Here is a 24,495-nt window from a genome sequence, read left to right as displayed (position 1 = left end):
GCGGAGACAGAGCTATAATTCCCTGCTCAGCAATGCTCCAAGCACCTCTCCACCAACGGGGCATTCATCTGCACTTTCCGGGCTGGGATTGGGACGGAACCAACCTGGATAAATTGGAACACTTCAAGAACGAATTTAAATCCCTGTTAATGTAAAAAAAAATCCATGTTTGACCTCTTGTGGCTTCAGTAGAAACAACTATTCTGCTGTGCCTCCGAAAAGTGAGTGAACGGATTCTCAGCGCACACTGAGATTTATTCTCTTTCCAAGCTTGAAAAACGATCAACCTCGTCATTCATTGTTGTTTCAGTGAATCTGGGTATCTTCTTCGGGTATAAATTGACAACTTCATAGGAGGCTGTCGTTTGCTCGACCTGCAGGTTTAAGCCTCCGAAACTGTCCGCGGTGGACCGCTCAGGTGAGCCGCGTTCAGGAGTATCAATGAGAAGGGAAGATTGGGCTTTCGGGTTACCTCGCACATTAACCTGACATACAGGTTAATATGCTGCTGAGAATGTTAGGTGTAAAACCTTAATATACACTGTGCCAAACCCTCCCCTAACCCGGATGACACTGGGCCAATTGTGCACCAACTTTGTGACTACCGATCACGGCCGGATGTGATACAGCCCGAAATGGCACCCTATTCCCTATTTAGTGCACTACTTTAGACCAGGACCCATAGGGCTCATAACATATAGGGAATATATAGGGAACATATAGGGAATATATAGGGAACATAGGGAACATATAGGGCATATATAGGGACTATAATAGGAATATATAGGGAACATATAGGGACCATAGGAAATAAGGTGCCATTTGGGACAAAACTATAGTCAGACAGTCATGTGATTGTCAGAGGGGTTGGCTAAAAGCAAGCACACAGATCTGGGACCAGCCTGTGAAATGATAGCTTCACTCTGATGTTAGTCGGACTGGGGTTTAACTGTGAACTGAGATCAAATGTCATGTCTGTACTGTGTCATCTCTGGTGTCTATTCTGGGCAGGGGGGGAATTGGGAAAGCCCCATGGTCTGTGTGCTCCACTTCTTAGGGTTTGGTGTAATCTTTTAACTTCACCACTAGCGGGTAGATGTTCTCTCTGTCTACTGTACATCAGGATCCCTGCAAGTAGGTTACCACTGGCTTCTATAGCGACAAAGTCAGTCCACAGCTACAAAGTCAAATTCTACAGCCACACAGTTAAAAGGGTCTAATTTAAAATTAGGGATAGGCTAACGTGACCCCATTTTGATCCCCCCTAAAAGCAGACCCCAGAGAGTCAGGACACGTGTTTAACGTCCCATCCAATGAATGGCATCCAACACAGGGCAATGTCCCCAATCACTGCCCTGGGACATTGGGATAAAAACAAATTTGACCAGAAGAAAGAGTGCCTCCTACTGGACCTCCAACACCACTTCCAGCAGCATCTGGTCTCCTATCCAGGGACCAACCTTGAATAGCTTCAGAGGCAAGCCAGCAGTTGGACGCAGGGTGGTATGCTGCTAGTCATAATTTGAGTTATGACAGTCTATTACAAATCAGTCTGACAGTACTTTTTGACAGTATTTCAGTCTGAAGAAAGTATGGTTTGAAGTGACTGAAATACATCAGAAAGGTATTGGGACGTTCAGAACACCATCAGGCAATACTTTTGGTATGATCTCCTGTGTAGAAAAGAGCATCATCATTGATTATGTTCTTTTCCCCCAGTCTGATTTAGTGCCTGGTCTTGTCCCACTTGGGGTCGCGTCCCCTAGTTTGGGAAACTGATTTAGTGAATGGTCTTGTTCCACGTGGGGTCGCGTCCCCTAGTTTGGGAAACTGATTTAGTGAATGGTCTTGTTCCATGTGGGGTCGCGTCCCCTAGTTTGGGAAACTGATTTAGTGAATGGTCTTGTTCCACGTGGGGTCGCGTCCCCTAGTTTGGGAAACTGATTTAGTGAATGGTCTTGTCCACTCTGAATCCTGTGAGGTTTCTTGGTATTGTTGTGGAGGGATATTTGGTAGCATAAACGGTTTAAAAGATAGAGCCACGCTCTGCTACTGACCTAACCACTGTTCTATGACCCAAGCAGGATTTTATTTATTTTATTTCAGAGTTTCTTGTTCCACTTGGAGTTTGGGAAACTGATTTAGTGCCTGGTCTTGTCCCACATGGGATCACGGCCCCTATTTTGGGAAACGCCGGTTAGGCGTAAAGTTAGCAGTGAGGTTAAGGTTAGGTTGAAAATCACATTTTAAGAGGGTACATTTTAGAAAACGGAGAGGTTTATGATTTTGTGCATATTCCCCTAACCCTGTTTGTCACAACCTGCTGCTCTCATACAATGACAGGTGTATTGACTGGGAAAGTTCCTTGTGACATATATGCTGCGTTCACCTACTATCGGAGTTATCAGAAGTTCCTAGTTATAACTGGGAAGTTTGACTTGGAACAAACATTCAAATCGGGAATTACAAGTGAAAAACACGTTTTCAATGTGAATATAACAACAAATCCGTTTTTGACAACTACAATATGGGTAAGGTATAATGTGGCTAGTTTGATCATAGTCTCAATGTTCGGCAATCTAGCTAACTTAACCATAAGCAACATTAACTAGCTTATCAAGCTAGCTAAAATCATATTGGTTGAATAATTGCACCGAACAAAATGCACATGAATGAAACAAAGTCGTATTTCCGACGTTACGGCTAGGTAATAGGAATCTCCGACGGGGCAGATGAACGCAGCATTTAGTGCCCCCCTGGAGCGCGCCCACTAAAGACTTCTGATTGGTCAGAGGCTTGGGTTCCTCGAAGCGACAAGGTGTGCCCCCTTGGTGTCCCAACTTGTCAACACGGCGTGGTAAGAGATATTACGCACAAACAACCGTAAGCTAGAGAAGACGAGAAGTCATTTCACTTCAGAACAAACTTTTTTGTTGTGTTCACTAGCATACATTTAATGAGATATTTGACTGTGTTGTATCTGTCGTTACACTCACCATTACCAGTTGAAACTTGGTGGAACTTCAAATGAACCCTTTTTCTGGAATAGCCAACGAACAACGCCGGACTACAAACATATCACGACATTGTTGCTGTCCCCAGGGTTGTGCTTTCCAGCTGTAGCGGAATATAGCGGTGCGCTCGTAATACGGCTTGAATCCGACGTCTGTAACTGTAGCCAATGACTGTAGTCTTTCTCCCCAATAATATTACAGTATTTGCCGGGTCAGTATCTGTCGGGTCAGTATCTGCCGGGTCAGCGGCACACGATCTGCGGGCAGAGTGCTGACGGACTTGTCGCGCCACGAACGAAATCCTCCCCGTAATACATAGGCTAGGAGGTAAGTAGACCTTCAACATAACGGAATACAAAATGTTGATATTGAAAAAATAACTTTTTAGCGTAGGCCTATCCATGTATTTTTTTCTCCTGGGTATGCTATTTTGTTGTCGGTTGCATAACATGGAAAACATAAATGTGTTGTCCTCCCGCAAAATATGGTTGCTTGATAGTTTGCATATCTTGACCCATGCCCTTTGGCCTATAGACTATATTTACGCTTACGGACAAGGTCTGTTGTTACCACAGCAACATGACACCTTGCCTTCCCAGATGCGCGATAGTTTTCTCTGTGCACGGTACATGAAATATTCACGTGTTCTATTCGCATTCTCAAAACCAATCAGTATATCGTACAATATAGATTATGGTTAGGCAAATGTGCATTAAAATCTATATCATTATTTTTTTTTTTTAACCTTCTTTGATACTGGAGTATGCGTATAAAAATATAAAAACACATTTGTGAATGGAGGTGAAACGCACGTCAAATACGCGCTAATTAGGGATAATACGGCTTTTATAATATGTCAATGTTGCAACGCCCATGGTGGGGTTTTACTCTCCGATTGAGATATTTGGGATTACCCGTTTCAATTCCTGCTTGGGTTGGATAGGAGAGTTTATTTTTTTACATGCCACACACGACAGAAGTGGGGGTGGCTGGTTGTGTTGGGCAGCATGTTGCTTGTGTCAGCTGCTCAGAACAGATCAGTGGCCAATATCCACAAAACAATTCAAGAGTAGGAGTACTGGCCTAGGATCAGGTCCCCACCTGTCCATATCATCATATTCAATACTATGTCAAATGTAAAACTGATCCTAGATCATCGCTCCTACCTCTGAGACACTTTGTGAATGGGCCCAGTCGATTATCTACAGACAGTACAGATAAACCAGTGTGTCTGGTAGGAGTGTTAGTCCTTATCTACAGACAGTACAGATAAACCTGGTTACTGTCTCAGTCACACCTGTTCGGAAAATGTTCAGCCAACTGTTGCCTTATTTTCCTCCTTCAGCATTTCCCATTATAGTTCTCTATATATAGGGAATAGAGTGTAGTTTCTCATTATAGTTCTCTATATATAGGGAATAGAGTGTAGTTTCCCATTATAGTTCTCTATATAGAGGGAATAGAGTGTAGTTTCCCATTATAGTTCTCTATATAGAGGGAATAGAGTGTAGTTTCCCATTATAGTTCTCTATATAGAGGGAATAGAGTGTAGTTTCCCATTATAGTTCTCTATATAGAGGGAATAGAGTGTAGTTTCTTATTATAGTTCTCTATATATAGGGAATAGAGTGTAGTTTCCCATTATAGTTCTCTATATAGAGGGAATAGAGTGTAGTTTCCCATTATAGTTCTCTATATATAGGGAATAGAGTGTAGTTTCCCATTATAGTTCTCTATATAGAGGGAATAGAGTGTAGTTTCCCATTATAGTTCTCTATATCTAGGGAATAGAGTGTAGTTTCCCATTATAGTTCTCTATATAGAGGGAATAGAGTGTAGTTTCCCATTATAGTTCTCTATATCTAGGGAATAGAGTGTAGTTTCCCATTATAGTTCTCTATATAGAGGGAATAGAGTGTAGTTTCCCATTATAGTTCTCTATATCTAGGGAATAGAGTGTAGTTTCCCATTATAGTTCTCTATATAGAGGGAATAGAGTGTAGTTTCCCATTATAGTTCTCTATATATAGGGAATAGAGTGTAGTTTCCCATTATAGTTCTCTATATAGAGGGAATAGAGTGTAGTTTCCCATTATAGTTCTCTATATCTAGGGAATAGAGTGTAGTTTCCCATTATAGTTCTCTATATCTAGGGAATAGAGTGTAGTTTCCCATTATAGTTCTCTATATAGAGGGAATAGAGTGTAGTTTCTCATTATAGTTCTCTATATATAGGGAATAGAGTGTAGTTTCCCATTATAGTTCTCTATATAGAGGGAATAGAGTGTAGTTTCCCATTATAGTTCTCTATATCTAGGGAATAGAGTGTAGTTTCCCATTATAGTTCTCTATATCTAGGGAATAGAGTGTAGTTTCCCATTATAGTTCTCTATATCTAGGGAATAGAGTGTAGTTTCCCATTATAGTTCTCTATATCTAGGGAATAGAGTGTAGTTTCCCATTATAGTTCTCTATATCTAGGGAATAGAGTGTAGTTTCCCATTATAGTTCTCTATATAGAGGGAATAGAGTGTAGTTTCTCATTATAGTTCTCTATATATAGGGAATAGAGTGTAGTTTCCCATTATAGTTCTCTATATAGAGGGAATAGAGTGTAGTTTCTCATTATAGTTCTCTATATCTAGGGAATAGAGTGTAGTTTCTCATTATAGTTCTCTATATCTAGGGAATAGAGTGTAGTTTCTCATTATAGTTCTCTATATCTAGGGAATAGAGTGTAGTTTCCCATTATAGTTCTCTATATATAGGGAATAGAGTGTAGTTTCTCATTATAGTTCTCTATATATAGGGAATAGAGTGTAGTTTCTCATTATAGTTCTCTATATATAGGGAATAGAGTGTAGTTTCCCATTATAGTTCTCTATATCTAGGGAATAGAGTGTAGTTTCTCATTATAGTTCTCTATATCTAGGGAATAGAGTGTAGTTTCCCATTATAGTTCTCTATATCTAGGGAATAGAGTGTAGTTTCTCATTATAGTTCTCAATATCTAGGGAATAGAGTGTAGTTTCTCATTATAGTTCTCTATATATAGGGAATAGAGTGTACTTTGAAGCTGCCTGACACACTTATGAGGATGGAAATAGTAAGAGAGGAGTACATTCTACCAGTTGCACACATATACTGTACACACACACACACACACACTGTACACACACACACACACACACACACACACACACACACACACACACACGAACACACACACACACACACACGAACACACACACACACACACACACACACACACACACACACACACACACACACACACACACACACACACACACACACACAAGATGTGTCCCTTATAATGCTCTTGCTAAGTGTTTTCCTGACCACCTGACCTGACCAGGACATTTTCTGTAACTAGAGCGTTGAGGTTTTCCTGGTCGGGACACTTCTGATGACAGTAAGATGAATCACTTACTGTACTGTACACTGTTACCACCCCCTCTCTTGTATCCACTCTCTCTATACCTCTTCCACCCTCTCTATACCTCTTCCACCCCCTCTCTTTTATCCACTCTCTCTATACCTCTTCCACCCCCTCTCTTTAATCCACTCTCTCTATACCTCTTCCACCCTGTCTCTGTACCCCTTCCCCCCTGTCTCTAAACCTCTTCCACCCCCTCTCTTTTATCCACTCTCTCTATACCTCTTCCACCCTCTCTATACCTCTACCTATCCCACCCTCTCACTCTCTCTGTCTCTCTGTTTCTCTCTCTCACACACACACCGTTGAGATATCGGAACTCATTGGGAAACCTCATGTCATTCATTTGGGCAAAACATTGACAAACAAAACCATGTTCTGTTCTGGTTGTTATTCGACAGTGTTGCTAAGTAACCTAATTCCACCCTACCTAAGCATGAGACAGTGTTGAACAGAAGACACACGGGTGTCTCGCTCTCCCTTTGGAAGACAGCTCTTCTAAGGAAATCCTGGAAGATTTATGAAGTTGTAAAATGTGGGTGAAAGTCTCTGTCTGACTGTCAACGCTTCAGCCAAACATCTGCTGATTTTTCTATCAAAAAATAATAATAATAATCTTCTCAGATTCCATTCCTGAAACTGGAACTAAATATTCCAACTAATTATTCCAACGAAGAAGAATTCCATTTTGTACTACATTCTGCAAGTTTGTGGGTTGCCTTCTTTCTTAAGATGTTTCTGCAACATAGTCTTGGGTCGAGGTATGGAAGGAGGAAATCGAGTGTGAAAAAAGGAGAAGTAGTAGAAAGGAAGGAAGGAGAAGAAATGAAAGAGGAGGAAAACAAAGAAGAAGAAATGAAAGAGGAGGAACACAAAGAAGAAGAAATGAAAGAGGAGGAAAACATAGAAGAAGAAATGAAAGAGGAGGAAAACATAGAAGAAGAAATGTGGGTGTTTGTTGCAGATGTTAAAAGGTGTTCATTTTCTGTTACTACAAGTTACAATTGTTGGAGGCAAATGTGGTATTGAAAATTCATGTCTGAATGTATGTGGAATATAGTGTACTCAGTCGGTACCTGAAACGTTCTTGAAACGTTTTTGTTTTTTTACTCTTTGAAAACTACGTTCTTGAAACGTTTTTTTGCTCTTGGCATTATTTTTATTGAAGCGTTCTTGAGAGGTTCTTGTTCTTGATAAGTACGTTCTGAAAACGTACAATCGTAAAACGTTATTGCTCTTGAAAAGTACGGTCCTTAAACATTCAGCTGATGTGTTTTCCAGCCTGTCTGTACGTAATGCCAGCGGAGGCATTTGGCCTGCTAGGCAAAGCTAAGGGGGCTAGAGGTTAGAGTGCTGCTTCCGAGACAACAGAGGCCATTGTTAAACCACTCTGTGTCCCCTCTCATACACACTTATGCGCTCCCACACACACACAAAGACGTACGCACATACATGTACACACAAATTTGTGTGCGTGTATACACACACACACATACACACACACCCACCCCTGGGTGACCGCCGAGCATTGTGGGAAGGGGATCTCATATTTCCCTGGAGAGGAAGGAGTGTTCCGCTGCTTCCTGTTTTCTGTGTCCCGTGGTGGAAACATCCTATCCAGTGAGATGGGAACGAGGTCGGGTCAGGATGACCCCTTGAATAGAAGCTGCTCCTGGAAAAATCTAAAAGTCCCACAACAATGGATCTCATGTTAAAGTTGGATCAAACTCTCATCTCCTTAATCCCAGAGGAAGTAGTTGATCCAGGTTAAACCCACTACTAGACTGAAAACAATCTGGGTCAGTTTCTGTCTGTAATGGGCCTGATTCCAAACAGAGAAAGTGTTTCTGTCTGTAATGGGCCTGATTCCAAACAGAGAAAGTGTTTCTGTCTGTAATGGGCCTCATTCCAAACAGAGAAAGTGTTTCTGTCTGTAATGGGCCTGATTCTAAACAGAGAAAGTGTTTCTGTCTGTAATGGGCCTCATTCCAAACAGAGAAAGTGTTTCTGTCTGTAATGGGCCTGATTCCAAACAGAGAAAGTGTTTCTGTCTGTAATGGGCCTGATTCCAAACAGAAAACGTGTCCCTTTCCTTCATTCCTTGTCACTAATTTTCTGTTCATTTCTTGTGTTCTGCAGGCCAGAGATTCTGTGGTCAGCCATGCCTGTCCCCCCTCCTCCCCCTCCCCCTGCACCCCCTCCACCTCCACCACCCTGTACTGCTCACCCACCACAGGTAAGACACACACACACACACACCATGTGTCAGCCACCTGTCTGTTATTTGCATAATTTATTAGAGGTACAGTTACACACACACACACACACACACACACACACACACACACACACACACACACACACACACACACACACACACACACACACACACACACACACACACACACACACACACACACACACACAAACACACACACTAGGGTAGATAACAGACACCGTAGGATGCTGGTGTCATATTTACAGAGTAAACGCTCAGTGTTCTCATGTTACATTTCATTTGATGGCTGGCAAAGCATGTCTATATAGGTCAGTGTGTCTTTTTCTGACCTGGTGTCAGTTTGGCCTGACCTGTGACTTTGTCTCTCTCTCTCTCTCTCTCTCTCTCTCTCTCTCTCTCTCTGTCTCTATTCAATTCAAGGGCTTTATTGGCATGGGAAACATGTGTTAACATTGCCAAAGCAAGTGAGGTAGATAATATATAAAGTGAAATAAACAATAAAAATTAACAGTAAACATCACACATACAGAAGTTTCAAAACAGTAAAGACATTACAAATGTCATATTATATATATATACAGTGTTTTAACAATGTACAAATGGTTAAAGGACACAAGATAAAATAAATAAGCATAAATATGGGTTGTATTTACAATGGTGTTTGTTCTTCACTGGTTGCCCTTTTCTCATGGCAACAGGTCACAAATCTTGCTGATGTGATGAAACACTGTGGAATTTCACCCAGTAGATATGGGAGTTTATCAAAATTGGGTTTGTTTTCGAATTCTTTGTGGATCTGTGTAATCTGAGGGAAATATGTCTCTCTAATATGGTCATACATTGGGCAGGAGGTTAGGAAGTGCAGCTCAGTTTCCACCTCATTTTGTGGGCAGTGTGCACATAGCCTGTCTTCTCTTGAGAGCCATGTCTGCCTACGGCGGCCTTTCTCAATAGCAAGGCTATGCTCACTGAGTCTGTACATAGTCAAAGCTTTCCTTAATTTTGGGTCAGTCGCAGTGGTCAGGTATTCTGCCGCTGTGTACTCTCTGTGTAGGGCCAAATAGCATTCTAGTTTGCTCTGTTTTTTTGTTAATTCTTTCCAATGTGTCAATTAATTATCTTTTTGTTTTCTCATGATTTGGTTGGGTCTAATTGTGTTGCTGTCCTGGGGCTCTGTGGGGTGTGTTTGTGTTTGTGAACAGAGCCCCAGGACCAGCTTGCTTAGGGGACTCTTCTCCAGGTTCATCTCTCTGTAGGTGATGGCTTTGTTATGGAAGGTTTGGGAATCGCTTCCTTTTAGGTGGTTATAGATTTTAACGGCTCTTTTCTGGATTTTGATAATTAGTGGGTATCGGCCTAATTCTGCATGCAGTCTCAATTTGGTGTTTGTCCCATTTTGTGAATTCTTGGTTGGTGAGCGGACCCCAGACCTCACAACCATAAAGGGCAATGGGTTCTATAACTGATTCCAGTATTTTTAGTTACATCCTAATCTGTATGTTGAATTTGATGTTCCTTTTAAGGGCATAGAAGGCCCTTCTTACCATGTCTCTCAGATCGTTCACAACTTTGTGGAAATTACCTGTGGCGCTGATGTTTAGGCCGAGGTATGTATCGTTTTTTTGTGGGCTCTATGGCAACGGTTTCTAGATAGAATTTGTATACGTTGTCCTGGTAACTGGACCTTTTTTGGAACACCATTATTTTTTGTTTTAGTGAGATTTACTGTCAGGGCCCAGGTCTGTCAGGGCCCAGGTCTGTCAGGGCCCAGGTCTGTCAGGGCCCAGGTCTGTCAGGGCCCAGGTCTGTCAGGGCCCAGGTCTGTCAGGGCCCAGGTCTGTCAGAAGCTGTGCAGAAGATCTAGGTGCTGCTGTAGGCCCTCCTTGGTTGGTGACAGAAGCACCAGAATTTGTCTCCACTTTTGTGGATTGGGGTGATCAGTCTTGATGTTGTTAAAGAGTTTAAGCCAATTGGAATTTGTGGTCTGTATATTTTATCATTTCATTTCGGACACCATCAGCCATTTTTGGCTTATATTGTGTGTGTCCATGACCGTAGCGCACCAGTTGTCACCAGTTCAATGTAATTGGAGAATCCAGTGGGTTTTGGTAGTCTTTAATAGCTGATCATGTATATGTTTTCTCCCCCCCCCCCCCCCTCTAGTCTCGGCCAGACCCTCCTAGTCTCCAGAGTGTTGGAGGAAGAGGGGGGAGGAACGCCCTGTTAGTAGACATTCAGAAAGGAGCCAGGTTGAAGAAGGTTTTACAGGTCCATGACCGTAGCGCACCAGTTGTCGACAGTGAGTACACACACGTACGCACGCACACACACACACACACGCACACATGTACACACACACACGCACACACGTACACACACACACACACACACACACGTACACACACACGCACACACAGACACACACACACGTACACACACACACACACACACACACACACACACACACACACACACACACACACACACACACACACACACACACACACACACACTCACGCACGCACACACGCACGCACACGCACACACAGACAGACAGACAGACAGACAGACAGACAGACAGACACACATGCATACACCGTTACCCGCTTACCTTCTTGTTGTCTCCTCAAACATCCCCCTCACAAAAATCCTCGTTGACCTCTTAAACCAGTCCCCAATTGACATAGCTGAGAGAGAGAGTCCACAGGACTCAGATAAAGAAGGTATTTCAGCTGAGTTTCACTGTTAACTGATTCTCACAAGGGATATCTGTCTATGACTCACTGTCATGGGGAACAAAATGAGACAGGGAGGGAATTGGGAGAGAAAGAGACAATGTGTGTTTGTTTGGGATAGGGAGGAAGGGAATCGTAGAGATGTAGGGAGAGAAAGAGGGAGGGAATCGTAGAGAGGTGGGGAGAGAAAGAGCAAGGGAATCGTAGAGAGGTGGGGAGAGAAAGAGCAAGGGAATCGTAGAGAGGTGGGGAGAGAAAGAGCAAGGGAATCGTAGAGAGGTGGGGAGAGAAAGAGCAAGGGAATCGTAGAGAGGTGGGGAGAGAAAGAGAAAGGGAATCGTAGAGAGGTGGGGAGAGAAAGAGCAAGGGAATCGTAGAGAGGTGGGGAGAGAAAGAGCAAGGGAATCGTAGAGAGGTGGGGAGAGAAAGAGGGAGGGAATCGTAGAGATGTGGGGAGAGAAAGAGGGAGGGAATCGTAGAGAGGTGGGGAGAGAAAGAGCAAGGGAATCGTAGAGAGGTGGGGAGAGAAAGAGCAAGGGAATCGTAGAGAGGTGGGGAGAGAAAGAGCAAGGGAATCGTAGAGAGGTGGGGAGAGAAAGAGCAAGGGAATCGTAGAGAGGTGTAGAGCAGAGAGAGAGAGAGGTCCTGTGGATATAGTTGGAGCTATACTCTATCTATCTATCTGTCTATATTTGAGCTCAAGGTTACTAAATGGTGGCACACACACACACACACACACACACACACACACACACACACACACACACACACACACACTTGAGGAAGGAATGCCCAGCAGCAGATAAGGACACAGATAAAACAGGAATCTACTGTGGGAAACACATGGAGGAACACATGGAGGAACACATGGAGGAACACATGGAGAAACACATGGAGAAACACATGGAGGAACACATGGAGGAACACATGGAGAAACACATGGAGGAACACATGGAGGAACACATGGAGGAACACATGGAGAAACACATGGACAAACACATGGAGGAACACATGGAGAAACACATGGAGGAACACATGGAGAAACACATGGAGAAACACATGGAGGAACACATGGAGGAACACATGGAGGAACACATGGAGAAACACATGACATGGAGGAACACATGGAGGAACACATGGAGGACACATGGAGGAACACATGGAGAAACACATGGAGGAACACATGGAGGAACACATGGAGGAACACATGGAGGAACACATGGAGGAACACATGGAGGAACACATCCCTCCTATATTCTATAACCCAGACATCCTATATTCTATAACCCTCCTATATTCTATAACGCTCCTATATTCTATAACCCAGGCCTCCTATATTCTATAACCCAGACATCCTATATTCTATAACCCTCCTATATTCTATAACCCTCCTATATTCTATAACCCAGGCATCCTATATTCTATAACCCAGACCCCCTATATTCTATTACCAAGGCCTCCTATATTCTTTAACTCAGACCCCCTATATTCTATAACCCAGGCCTCCTATATTCTATAACCTTCCTATATTCTATATCCCAGACCTCCTATATTCTATAACCCAGACCCCCTATATTCTATAACCCAGACCCCCTATATTCTATAACCCAGACCTCCTATATTCTAGAACCCTCCTATATTCTATAACCCAGACCTCCTATATTCTATAACCCAGGCCTCCTATATTCTATAACCCAGGCCTCCTATATTCTATAACCCAGACCTCCTATATTCTATAACCCAGGCCTCCTATATTCTATAACCCAGACCTCCTATATTCTATAACCCAGGCCCCCTATATTCTTTAACCCAGACCTCCTATTTTCTAGAACCCTCCTATATTCTATAACCCAGACCTCCTATATTCTATAACCCAGACCACCTATATTCTTTAACCCAGACCTCCTATATTCTATAACCCTCCTATATTCTATAACCCAGACCCCCTATATTCTATAACCCAGACCTCCTATATTCTATAACCCTCCTATATTCTATAACCCAGGCCTCCTTTATTCTATAACCCTCCTATATTCTATAACCCAGACCCCCTATATTCTATAACCCAGACCTCCTATATTCAATAACCCTCCTATATTCTATAACCCAGACCTCCTATATTCTATAACCCTCCTATATTCTATAACACAGTCCTCCTATATTCTACAACCCTCCTATATTCTATAACCCAGGCCTCCTATATTCTTTAACCCAGACCTCCTATATTCTATAACCCTCCTATATTCTATAACCCAGACCCCCTATATTCTACAACCCTCCTATGTTCTATAACCCAGACCCCCTATATTCTATAACCCAGACCTCCTATATTCTATAACCCTCCTATATTCTATAACCCAGACCTCCTATATTCTATATCCCAGACCTCCTATATTCTATAACCCAGAGCCCGATATTCTATAACCCAGACCTCCTATATTCTATAACCCCGACCCCCGATATTCTATAACCCAGACCTCCTATATTCTATAACCCCGACCCCCTATATTCTATATCCCAGACCTCCTATTTTCTAGGACTACTTCTGTCTGTAGTCCTCTGAGATACCAGTATGTCTGTAGTACTCTGAGATACCAGTATGTCTGTAGTCCTCTGAGATACCAGTATATCTGCAGTCCTCTGAGATACCAGTATGTCTGCAGTACTCTGAGATACCAGTATGTCTGCAGTCCTCTGAGATACCAGTATGTCTGTAGTCCTCTGAGATACCAGTATGTCTGTAGTCCTCTGAGATACCAGTATGTCTGTAGTCCTCTGAGATACCAGTATGTCTGTAGTCCTCTGAGATACGAGTATGTCTGCAGTACTCTGAGATACGAGTATGTCTGCAGTCCTCTGAGATACCAGTATGTCTGTAGTCCTCTGAGATACCAGTATGTCTGTAGTCCTCTGAGATACCAGTATGTCTGTAGTCCTCTGAGATACCAGTATGTCTGTAGTCCTCTGAGATACCAGTATGTCTGTAGTCTTCTGAGATACCAGTATGTCTGTAGTCCTCTGAGATACCAGTATGTCTGTAGTCCTCTGAGATACCAGTATGTCTGTAGTCCTCTGAGATACCAGTATCTCTGTAGTACTCTGAGATACCAGTATGTCTGTAGTACTCTGAGATACCAGTATGTCTGCAGTCCTCTGAGATACAAGTATGTCTGTAGTCCTCTGAGATACCAGTATGTCTGTAGTACTCTTAGATAGCAGTATGTCTGCAGTCCTCTGAGATACCAGTATGTCTGTAGTCCTCTGAGATACCAGTATGTCTGTAGTCCTCTGAGATACCAGTATGTCTGTAGTACTCTTAGATACCAGTATGTCTGTAGTCCTCTGAGATACCAGTATGTCTGTCGTACTCTGCGATACCAGTATGTCTGCAGTCCTCTGAGATACCAGTATGTCTGTAGTCCTCTGAGATACCAGTATGTCTGTAGTCCTCTGAGATACCAGTATGTCTGCAGTACTCTGAGATACCAGTATGTCTGCAGTACTCTGAGATACCAGTATGTCTGCAGTACTCTGAGATACCAGTATGTCTGCAGTACTCTGAGATACCAGTATGTCTGCAGTCCTCTGAGATACCAGTATGTCTGTAGTCCTCTGAGATACCAGTATGTCTGTAGTCCTCTGAGATACCAGTATGTCTGTAGTCCTCTGAGATACCAGTATGTCTGCAGTACTCTGAGATACCAGTATGTCTGCAGTACTCTGAGATACCAGTATGTCTGCAGTACTCTGAGATACCAGTATGTCTGCAGTACTCTGAGATACCAGTATGTCTGCAGTCCTCTGAGATACCAGTATGTCTGTAGTCCTCTGAGATACCAGTATGTCTGTAGTCCTCTGAGATACCAGTATGTCTGTAGTCCTCTGAGATACCAGTATGTCTGCAGTCCTCTGAGATACCAGTACATGTGTGTACAGGTGATATCATAAAAACATATATACTCATTGTTTGTGTGATGTTCCCTATGCAGAGCCCAGGGCCAGTGGTGGTGTGTCCCAGGACCATCCCCAGGGGGGATCAGGAGGAGGGGCGGAGGCTGTGAGGCCCTCTCTAGGGGGCTTGTTCTCTGGCGGGTTCCCCATCCTCAGACCCGCTGGGCAGAGAGCCTTCACAGGGAAGAGCGTGGGTCAGGATGATGAAAATACTGTCTGTCTATCTGGTGTCCGTTGCTATTACATTTTCAATTTCAATCTAAGGGCTTCATTGGCATAGGAAACATATGTTTACATCGCCAAAGCAAGTGAAATAAACAATTAAAATTAGATCCAAAAGAATGAAGACATTTCAAATGTCATATTATGTGCTTTCTCTCTCTCTGTCTGTCTGTCTGTTTCTCTCTCTGTCTGTCTGTCTGTTTCTCTCTCTCTTTCTCTCTCTCTCTGTATCTCTCTGTCTCTCTCTCTGTCTCTCTCTCATCCCCTCTCCCTCTCTCTCTCTCTCTCTGTATCTCTCACTCTCTCTTCCCCTCTCTCTCTCTGTCTCTCTCTCATCCCCTCTCCCTCTCTCTCTCTCTCTCTCTCTCTCTGTATCTCTCACTCTCTCTTCCCCTCTCCCTCTCTGTCTCTCTGCTCTCTCTCTCTCTCTCTCTCTCTCTCTCTCTCTCTCTCTCTCTCTCTCTTTCTCTCTCTCTTCCCCTCTCTCTTTCTCTTTCTCTTTCTCTCTGTCTCTCTCTTCCCCTCTCTCTCTTTTTATCTTTCTCTCTGTCTCTCTCTCTGTCTCTCCCTCTCTCCTCTCTCGCTCTTCTATCTCTCTCTCTCGCTCTCCACATCTGTCATAAACAAACCAGGTTGTGTGTTGTAATGTCTGTATCTAATAGACATTGTGTGTGTGTGTGTGTGTCAGTTTCACGCTCTAGCTCATCAACGGGACTGAAGCCTCAGTGGAACCCTCCACCGACATCGTCAGACGGTGGCCACACCCCCGAGCCCTACCATAGGCCGACAGAGAGAGGAAGCCCTTCCCACCGCCCTGCCCACTCAGCCTCCGCACCTCCCTCCCCTTCTCACAGTAAACCTCCCCTCTCCATTACTGTCCCCACCACCACTCTTCCTCCCCCTCCTCCCTCATTCCATGAGCGTCCCAGCAGCAGGCCTCCCCCCATCCCTACCGGTCCCCCCCCTCCTCCCCCTACCCAAGTCACCAAGCCTACCTGGCTCCCCATCCAGCACCCTCACCCCTTACCCCAGCCCTCTACCCCTCCTCCCTCCACGCCCCCCTCCTCCCTCCCTAACCGGAACTCTGGTTTCTTCTACCCGCCTCCTTCCTCCCCCATCCTCTCCACCTCCCTCCCCCCTCCTCCCTCCCCTGTCCTCTCATCCTTCCCCCCTCCTCCCTCCCCCCGTCGTCTCCTCCCTCCCCCCTTCTTCCTCCCCCATCCTCTCCTCCTCCCTTCCCCCTCCTCCCTCCCCTGTCCTCTCCCCTTCCTCTGAATTGAGGTTCTCTATCTCTGGTCCCCACGGCCCCCCTCCTCCTCCTCCTCCACCCCTCCCCGCCTCATTCACCCCTAGCTGCCCCTCCTGTCTGCCCCCTCCACCACCCAAGATGCCCCCTGTGCCGTCTCCTGCCATGCGGCCCCCGGTGCCCCCCTCCTACCCCTGCACTGCACCTAGTCGACGACCACCAGCTGTGCCCAGGAGTGCAGGTATTTTTTTGTGATATTTGAAGGGGAAAATGCTTGATTTTGCAGCGGCAATTCTGTAATACTGTATGTGATATGCAATGATTTTGTTCTAATTTCTTGTGAAAATGACGAGGGATAAAGTTTGTTGACGTGTGACTTGATTGAGCCATAGATTTGCGTTAAATGTGTGGTGATTGGTTGAAATTGCTAGGCCTCGTTTTTGTACTACAATGGGTCAGTTTTATACAATAATATTGCAATGATTTTGCTGTTTTATACATTTGCAAGCTTTTTTTCTCTCAAATCAAATCAAATCAAATGTTATTTGTCACATACACATGGTTAGCAGATGTTATTTGTCACATACACATGGTTAGCAGATGTTATTTGTCACATACACATGGTTAGCAGATGTTATTTGTCACATACACATGGTTAGCAGATGTTAATGCGAGTGTAGCGAAATGCTTGTGCTTCTAGTTCCGACAATGCAGTAATAACCAACAAGTGATCTAACTAACAATTCCAAAAAACTACTGTCTTATACACAGTGTAAGGGGATAAAGAATATGTACATAAAGATATATGAATGAGTGATGGTACAGAGGAGCATAGGCAAGATACAGTAGATGGTATCGAGTACAGTATATACATATGAGATGAGTATGTAAACCAAGTGGCATAGTTAAAGTGGCTAGTGATACATGTATTACATAAGGATGCAGTCGATGATATAGAGTACAGTATCTACGTATGCATATGAGATGAATAATGTAGGGTAAGTAACATTATATAAGGTAGCATTGTTTAAAGTGGCTAGTGATATATTTACATCATTTCCCATCAATTCCCATTATTAAAGTGGCTGGAGTTGAGTCAGTGTGTTGGCAGCAGCCACTCAATGTTAGTGGTGGCTGTTTAACAGTCTGATGGCCTTGAGATAGAAGCTGTTTTTCAGTCTATCGGTCCCAGCTTTGATGCACCTGTACTGACCTCACCTTCTGGATGACAGCGGGGTGAACAGGCAGTGGCTCGGGTGGTTATTGTCCTTGGTTATATGCTTACACATTATATGAACTGAATTATATGAATTATATGAACTGGGCTCAGCTCCAACGACACCACATTCATCTAGCTACACAGACAGAGACTACACAGACAGAGACTACACAGACAGAGACTACAACACTGAGAGAGAACTCTCTTTGTGAGTTTTCTCCACATTGTCTGTTGTCTTTCCCAAAAGGTGTGGGGAGGTCGTTGGCTTCTCCCCCTGTCCCACCGGCCCGCTCCTCGTCCACCGAGCTGACCAACCGGATCCCTCCCCCTCATCCTCCTCCCCTTCCCCCGTCCTTAATGAGGAATGGACACAGTCTAAGCTTGCACAGCCTGGGTGAGAGTCTGATTCTCCTTCTTCATTCAATAACTCCCTTCACTCATTCAATTCCTCTCCAAAACTGTGCCAAAGACATTTTTTTCCTAGCCACAGAAGCATGGCTTGCTCTTTAGACTTTTAGGCTGGGTGTCTGTGACACGCTTTGTGTGTTAGTGGTGTCTTTAATGTGTCTCTGTGTTAGTGGTGTATTTAATGTGTCTCTGTGTTAGTGGTGTCTTTAATGTGTCTCTGTGTTAGTGGTGTATTTAATGTGTCTCTGTGTTAGTGGTGTATTTAATGTGTCTCTGTGTTAGTGGTGTCTTTAATGTGTCTCTGTGTTAGTGGTGTCTTTAATGTGTCTCTGTGTTAGTGGTGTCTTTAATGTGTCTCTGTGTTAGTGGTGTCTTTAATGTGTCTCTGTGTTAGTGGTGTATTTAATGTGTCTCTGTGTTAGTGGTGTATTTAATGTGTCTCTGTGTTAGTGGTGTATTTAATGTGTCTCTGTGTTAGTGGTGTATTTAATGTGTCTCTGTGTTAGTGGTGTATTTAATGTGTCTCTGTGTTAGTGGTGTATTTAATGTGTCTCTGTGTTAGTGGTGTCTTTTCATAGTGTGTTAATGTGTCTCTGTGTTAGTGGTGTCTTTTCATAGTGTGTTAATGTGTCTCTGTGTTAGTGGTGTATTTAATGTGTCTCTCTCTCTGGTCTTTCAGATGACTTTGAGTCTAAATTTCAGTTCCACCCAATAGAAGACTTTCCCCCTCCAGAGGAGTTTTGGCCCTTTCCACGCATCTACCCAAGCAGAGAGAACCAAGGAGGTAGGGGCACAAAGTGTTGTGTGTGTGTGTGTGCAGTTAACCCACTGTTCCTAGACCAGTTAACCCACTGTTCCTAGACCAGTTAACCCACTGTTCCTAGACCAGTTAACCCACTGTTCCTAGACCAGTTAACCCACTGTCCCTAGACCAGTTAACCCACTGTCCCTAGACCAGTTAACCCACTGTTCCTAGACCAGTTAACCCCACTGTTCCTAGACCAGTTAACCCCACTGTTCCTAGACCAGTTAACCCACTGTTCCCAGACCAGTTAACCCCACTGTTCCTAGACCAGTTAACCCACTGTTCCTAGACCAGTTAACCCACTGTTCCTAGACCAGTTAACCCACTGTTCCTAGACCAGTTAACCCACTGTTCCTAGACCAGTTAACCCCACTGTTCCTAGACCAGTTAACCCACTGTTCATAGACCAGTTAACCCACTGTTCCTAGACCAGTTAACCCACTGTTCATAGACCAGTTAACCCACTGTTCCTAGACCAGTTAACCCACTGTCCCTAGACCAGTTAACCCACTGTCCCTAGACCAGTTAACCCACTGTTCCTAGACCAGTTAACCCACTGTTCCTAGACCAGTTAACCCACTGTCCCTAGACCAGTTAACCCACTGTTCCTAGACCAGTTAACCCACTGTTCCACTGTTCCTAGACCAGTTAACCCACTGTTCCCAGACCAGTTAACCCACTGTTCCACTGTTCCTAGACCAGTTAACCCACTGTTCCACTGTTCCTAGACCAGTTAACCCACTGTTCCACTGTTCCTAGACCAGTTAACCCACTGTTCCACTGTTCCTAGACCAGTTAACCCACTGTTCCCAGACCAGTTAACCCACTGTTCCTAGACCAGTTAACCCACTGTTCCACTGTTCCTAGACCAGTTAACCCACTGTTCCTAGACCAGTTAACCCACTGTTCCACTGTTCCTAGACCAGTTAACCCACTGTTCCCAGACCAGTTAACTGACTTGTCAAGTTACATAAAAATAATAAAATAAAATAATTTAAAAATGTTAAATAAAATAAAAATATATTTTTGTTTTTATTCTAAAATGGATTTAAAAAAAAGATATCCTCAGCAATATAAACACAATACCCAATAATGACAAAGCGAAAAAAGGTTTTTATACATTTTTGCAAATGTATTAAAACCCCCAAAAAAGAAATAACTTATTGACATAAGTATTCAGACCCTTTGATATGAGACTCGAAATGGAGCTCAGCTGCATCCTGTTTCCATTGATCATCCTTTTGATGTTTCTACAACTTCGAGTCCACCTGTGGTAAATTTAATTGATTGGACATGATTTGGAAAGGCACACACCTGTCTATATAACACACCTGTCTATATAACACACCTGTCTATATAACACACCTGTCTATATAACACACCTGTCTATATAACACACCTGTCTATATAACACACCTGTCTATATAAGGTCACACAGTTGACAGTGCATGATAGAGCAAAAACCAAACCATGAGGTCGAAGGAATTGTCCGTAGAGCTCCGAGACAGGATTGTGTCGAGTCACAGATCTGGGGAAGGATACCAGAAAATGTCTGCAGCATTGAAGGTCCCCAAGAAGAGTGGACCCCATCATTCTTAAATGGAAGAAGTTTGGAACCTCCAAGACTCTTCCTAGAGCTAGCTGCCCGGCCAAACTGACCAATCGGTGGAGAAGGGCCCTTGGTAAGGGAGGTGACCAAGAACCCGATGGTAGAGTGGCCAGACTGAAACCACTCCTCGGTAAAAGGCACATAAAAGCCCGCTTGGAGTTTGCCAAAAGGCACCTAAAAACTGTCAGACAATGAGAAACAAGATTCTCTGGTCTGATGAAACCAAGATTGAACTCTTTGGCCTGAATGCCAAGCTTCACGTTTGGAGGAAACCTGGCATCCTCCCTACGGTGAAGCATGGTGGTGGCAGCATCATGCTGTGGGGATGTGTTTCAGCGGCACTGGGAGACTAGTCAGGATCGAGGTAAAGATTAATGGAGAAAAGTACAGTGAGATATTTGATGAAAATCTGCTCCAGAGCGCTCAGGACCTCAGACTGGGGCGAAGGTTCACCTTCCAGCAGGACAATCTTCTCTGTTTTGGTTTTATTATTTCACTGCCATACTGTGTTTAACTGTGTTGGATCTTGTCCAGCCATCTTGTCTCAAGAGGACCACAGTGGAAATAAGTCCCAGACTGTATAGTGTGTTATCCCTTGATGATTTAAGTCCCAGACTGTATAGTGTGTTATCCCTTGATGATTTAAGTCCCAGACTGTATAGTGTGTTATCCCTTGATGATTTAAGTCCCAGACTGTATAGTGTGTTATCCCTTGATGATTTAAGTCCCAGACTGTATAGTGTGTTATCCCTTGATGATTTAAGTCCCAGACTGTATAGTGTGTTATCCCTTGATGATTTAAGTCACAGACTTTATTTTTTTATTTTTTTTATTTTTTATTTAACTAGGCAAGTCAGTTAAGAACAAATTCTTATTTTCAATGACGGCCTAGGAACAGTATACATGATTTAACAATGGAGGAATGGGAGAAACTCCCCAAATACAGGTGTGTCATACCCAAGAAGACTCAAGGCTGTAATCATTGCCGAAGGTGCTTCAACAAAGTACTGAGTAAAGGGTCTGAATTCTTATGTCAATGTGATATTTCAGTTTTTATTTGTAATACATTAGCAAACATTTCTAAAAACAGATTTTGATTTGTCATTATGGGTATTGTGATGTCAATATGGGGTATTGTGATGTCAATATGGGGTATTGTGATGTCAATATGGGGTATTGTGATGTCATTATGGGGTATTGTGATGTCATTATGGGGTATTGTGATGTCATTATGGGGTATTGTGATGTCATTATGGGGTATTGTGATGTCAATATTTGTGTATGTGTGTCTGTATGTGTGTGTATCAGCATGCTCTTGTCTTAATTTTCCTATTCAAATGATTTTGTGATTTACTCCTCCCCCCATCCTCTCCTCTCTCCTCCCCCATCCTCTCCTATTCCTCCCCCATCCTCTCCTATCTCCTCCCCCATCCACTCCTCTCTCCTCCCCCATCCACTCCTCTCTCCTCCCCCCATCCTCTCCTCTCTCCTCCCCCATCCTCTCCTCTCTCCTCCCCCCATCCTCTCCTCTCTCCTCCCCCATCCTCTCCTCTCTCCTCCCCCCATCCTCTCCTATCTCCTCCCCCATCCTCTCCTATCTCCTCCCCATCCTCTCCTCTCTCCTCCCCCATCCTCTCCTATCTCCTCCCCCCATCCTCTCCTCTCTCCTCCCCCCATCCTCTCCTATCTCCTCCCCCATCCTCTCCTATCTCCTCACCCATCCTCTCCTCTCTCCTCCCCCATCCACTCCTCTCTCCTCCCCCATCCACTCCTCTCTCCTCCCCCATCCACTCCTCTCTCCTCCCCCATCCACTCCTCTCTCCTCCCCCATCCACTCCTCTCTCCTCCCCCATCCTCTCCTCTCTCCTCCCCCCATCCTCTCCTATCTCCTCCCCCATCCTCTCCTATCTCCTCCCCATCCTCTCCTCTCTCCTCCCCCATCCTCTCCTATCTCCTCCCCCCATCCTCTCCTCTCTCCTCCCCCCATCCTCTCCTATCTCCCCCCCATCCTCTCCTATCTCCTCCCCCATCCTCTCCTATCTCCTCCCCATCCACTCCTCTCTCCTCCCCCATCCACTCCTCTCTCCTCCCCCATCCACTCCTCTCTCCTCCCCCATCCACTCCTCTCTCCTCCCCCATCCTCTCCTCTCTCCTCCCCCATCCTCTCCTCTCTCCTCCCCCATCCTCTCCTCTCTCCTCCCCCCATCCTCTCCTCTCTCTCCTCCCCCCATCCTCTCCTCTCTCTCCTCCCCCATCCTCTCCTCTCTCTCCTCCCCCATCCTCTCCTCTCTCTCCTCCCCCCATCCTCTCCTCTCTCTCCTCCCCCCATCCTCTCCTCTCTCTCCTCCCCCCATCCTCTCCTCTCTCTCCTCCCCCCATCCTCTCCTCTCTCTCCTCCCCCCATCCTCTCCTCTCTCTCCTCCCCCATCCTCTCCTCTCTCCTCCCCCATCCTCTCCTCTCTCCTCCCCCCACCCTCTCCTCTCTCCTCCCCCATCCTCTCCTCTCTCCTCCCCCCATCATCTCTTCTCTCCTCCTCCATCCTCTCCTCTCTACTCCCCCCAGTGATCAGGACACAGCTATGGTGATGCAGTGAGACAACATGGACCCCCCACCCCCACACATCCAACAGCTGGCCCAACACATCCTCTTCATCCTACATTATCCTCATCCTCTGTCCCCAGGGGCCATGCTCATGGACGGATAATTGAGACTGTGTGTGTGTGTGTGTGTGTGTGTGTGTGTGTGTGTGTGCGCGAATGCAATACCGTGCCACACCCAGTGCAGGCTATGTGACCTCCAACCTTCTCCAGTGTGGAATGTTTTGAATGTGTCACGAGGGTAGAACCCAACAGTGTTCTCTCCCTCTCACTATATATATATATCTATTGATAAACTTGGTGGCACCAGCCCTGAATGCTGATTGGCTGACAGCCATGATATATCATGGGTATGACAAAACATTTATTTTACGTTGGTAAACAGTTTATAATAGCAGTAAGGCACCTCTGGGATTTGTGGTATATGGCCAATATACCACGCCTAAGGGTATCCAGGCACTCCGCATTGTGTCGTGCTCAAGAACAGCCCTTAGCCGTGGTATATTGGCCATATACCACACCCCCTCGGGCCTTATTGCTTAAATATATACTGTATATATATGTCTCTCTCTGTTATCTCCCTCTCTCTGTCTGTCTGTCTCTCTCTGTTCTCTCCCTCTCTCTCTCTCTCTCTGTCTCTTTTTGTCTCTGTCTATCTGTCTCTCACTCTGTCTCTCTCTCTCTCTCTCTCTCTCTGTCTCTTTTTGTCTCTGTCTATCTGTCTCTCACTCTGTCTCTTTTTGTCTCTGTCTATCTGTCTCTCACTCTGTCTCTTTTTGTCTCTGTCTATCTGTCTCTCACTCTGTCTCTCACTCTGTCTCTCACTCTGTCTCTCACTCTGTCTCTCTCTGTTCTCTCCCTCTCTCTCTCTCTCTGTCTCTTTTTGTCTCTGTCTCTCTGTCTCTCACTCTGTCTCTCTCTGTTCTCTCCCTCTCTCTCTCTCTCTGTCTCTTTTTGTCTCTGTCTATCTGTCTCTCACTCTGTCTCTCACT

The 24,495-nt window shown here is 44.6% G+C and overlaps 1 protein-coding gene across 1 annotated transcript; it reads left to right on the top strand.

Annotated features, from left to right (window-relative positions):
• The first annotated feature begins 2,799 nt into the window (after positions 1 to 2,799).
• wipf3 (WAS/WASL interacting protein family member 3) lies at positions 2,800 to 23,859 on the top strand. The gene is made up of 8 exons (XM_031789106.1): positions 2,800 to 2,857; positions 8,611 to 8,707; positions 10,874 to 11,009; positions 15,435 to 15,590; positions 16,307 to 17,105; positions 18,331 to 18,477; positions 19,171 to 19,275; positions 23,469 to 23,859. Exons 2-5 carry the CDS (start codon positions 8,633 to 8,635, stop codon positions 16,891 to 16,893), a joined length of 954 nt encoding a protein of 317 aa, XP_031644966.1. The 5' UTR covers positions 2,800 to 2,857; positions 8,611 to 8,632; the 3' UTR covers positions 16,894 to 17,105; positions 18,331 to 18,477; positions 19,171 to 19,275; positions 23,469 to 23,859.
• The last annotated feature ends 636 nt before the right edge of the window (positions 23,860 to 24,495 follow it).

This window comes from Oncorhynchus kisutch, linkage group LG14 (genome assembly GCF_002021735.2).
Source record: "Oncorhynchus kisutch isolate 150728-3 linkage group LG14, Okis_V2, whole genome shotgun sequence".
In the NCBI taxonomy this organism is placed as follows: domain Eukaryota; kingdom Metazoa; phylum Chordata; class Actinopteri; order Salmoniformes; family Salmonidae; genus Oncorhynchus; species Oncorhynchus kisutch.
Note: the sequence above shows the minus strand (reverse complement) of the source record. Positions and strands in the feature narration are given on the sequence as shown.

What these genes read in the sequence shown, in the direction of transcription:
- wipf3 (XM_031789106.1), top strand. Translation starts at nt 8,633, where the DNA reads ATGCCTGTCCCCCCTCCTCCCCCTCCCCCTGCACCCCCTCCACCTCCA. An exon ending in TAGCGCACCAGTTGTCGACA is followed by an intron (nt 11,010 to 15,434) that starts GTGAGTACACAC and finishes TTCCCTATGCAG; the next exon opens with AGCCCAGGGCCAGTGGTGGT. An exon ending in CTTCACAGGGAAGAGCGTGG is followed by an intron (nt 15,591 to 16,306) that starts GTCAGGATGATG and finishes TGTGTGTGTCAG; the next exon opens with TTTCACGCTCTAGCTCATCA.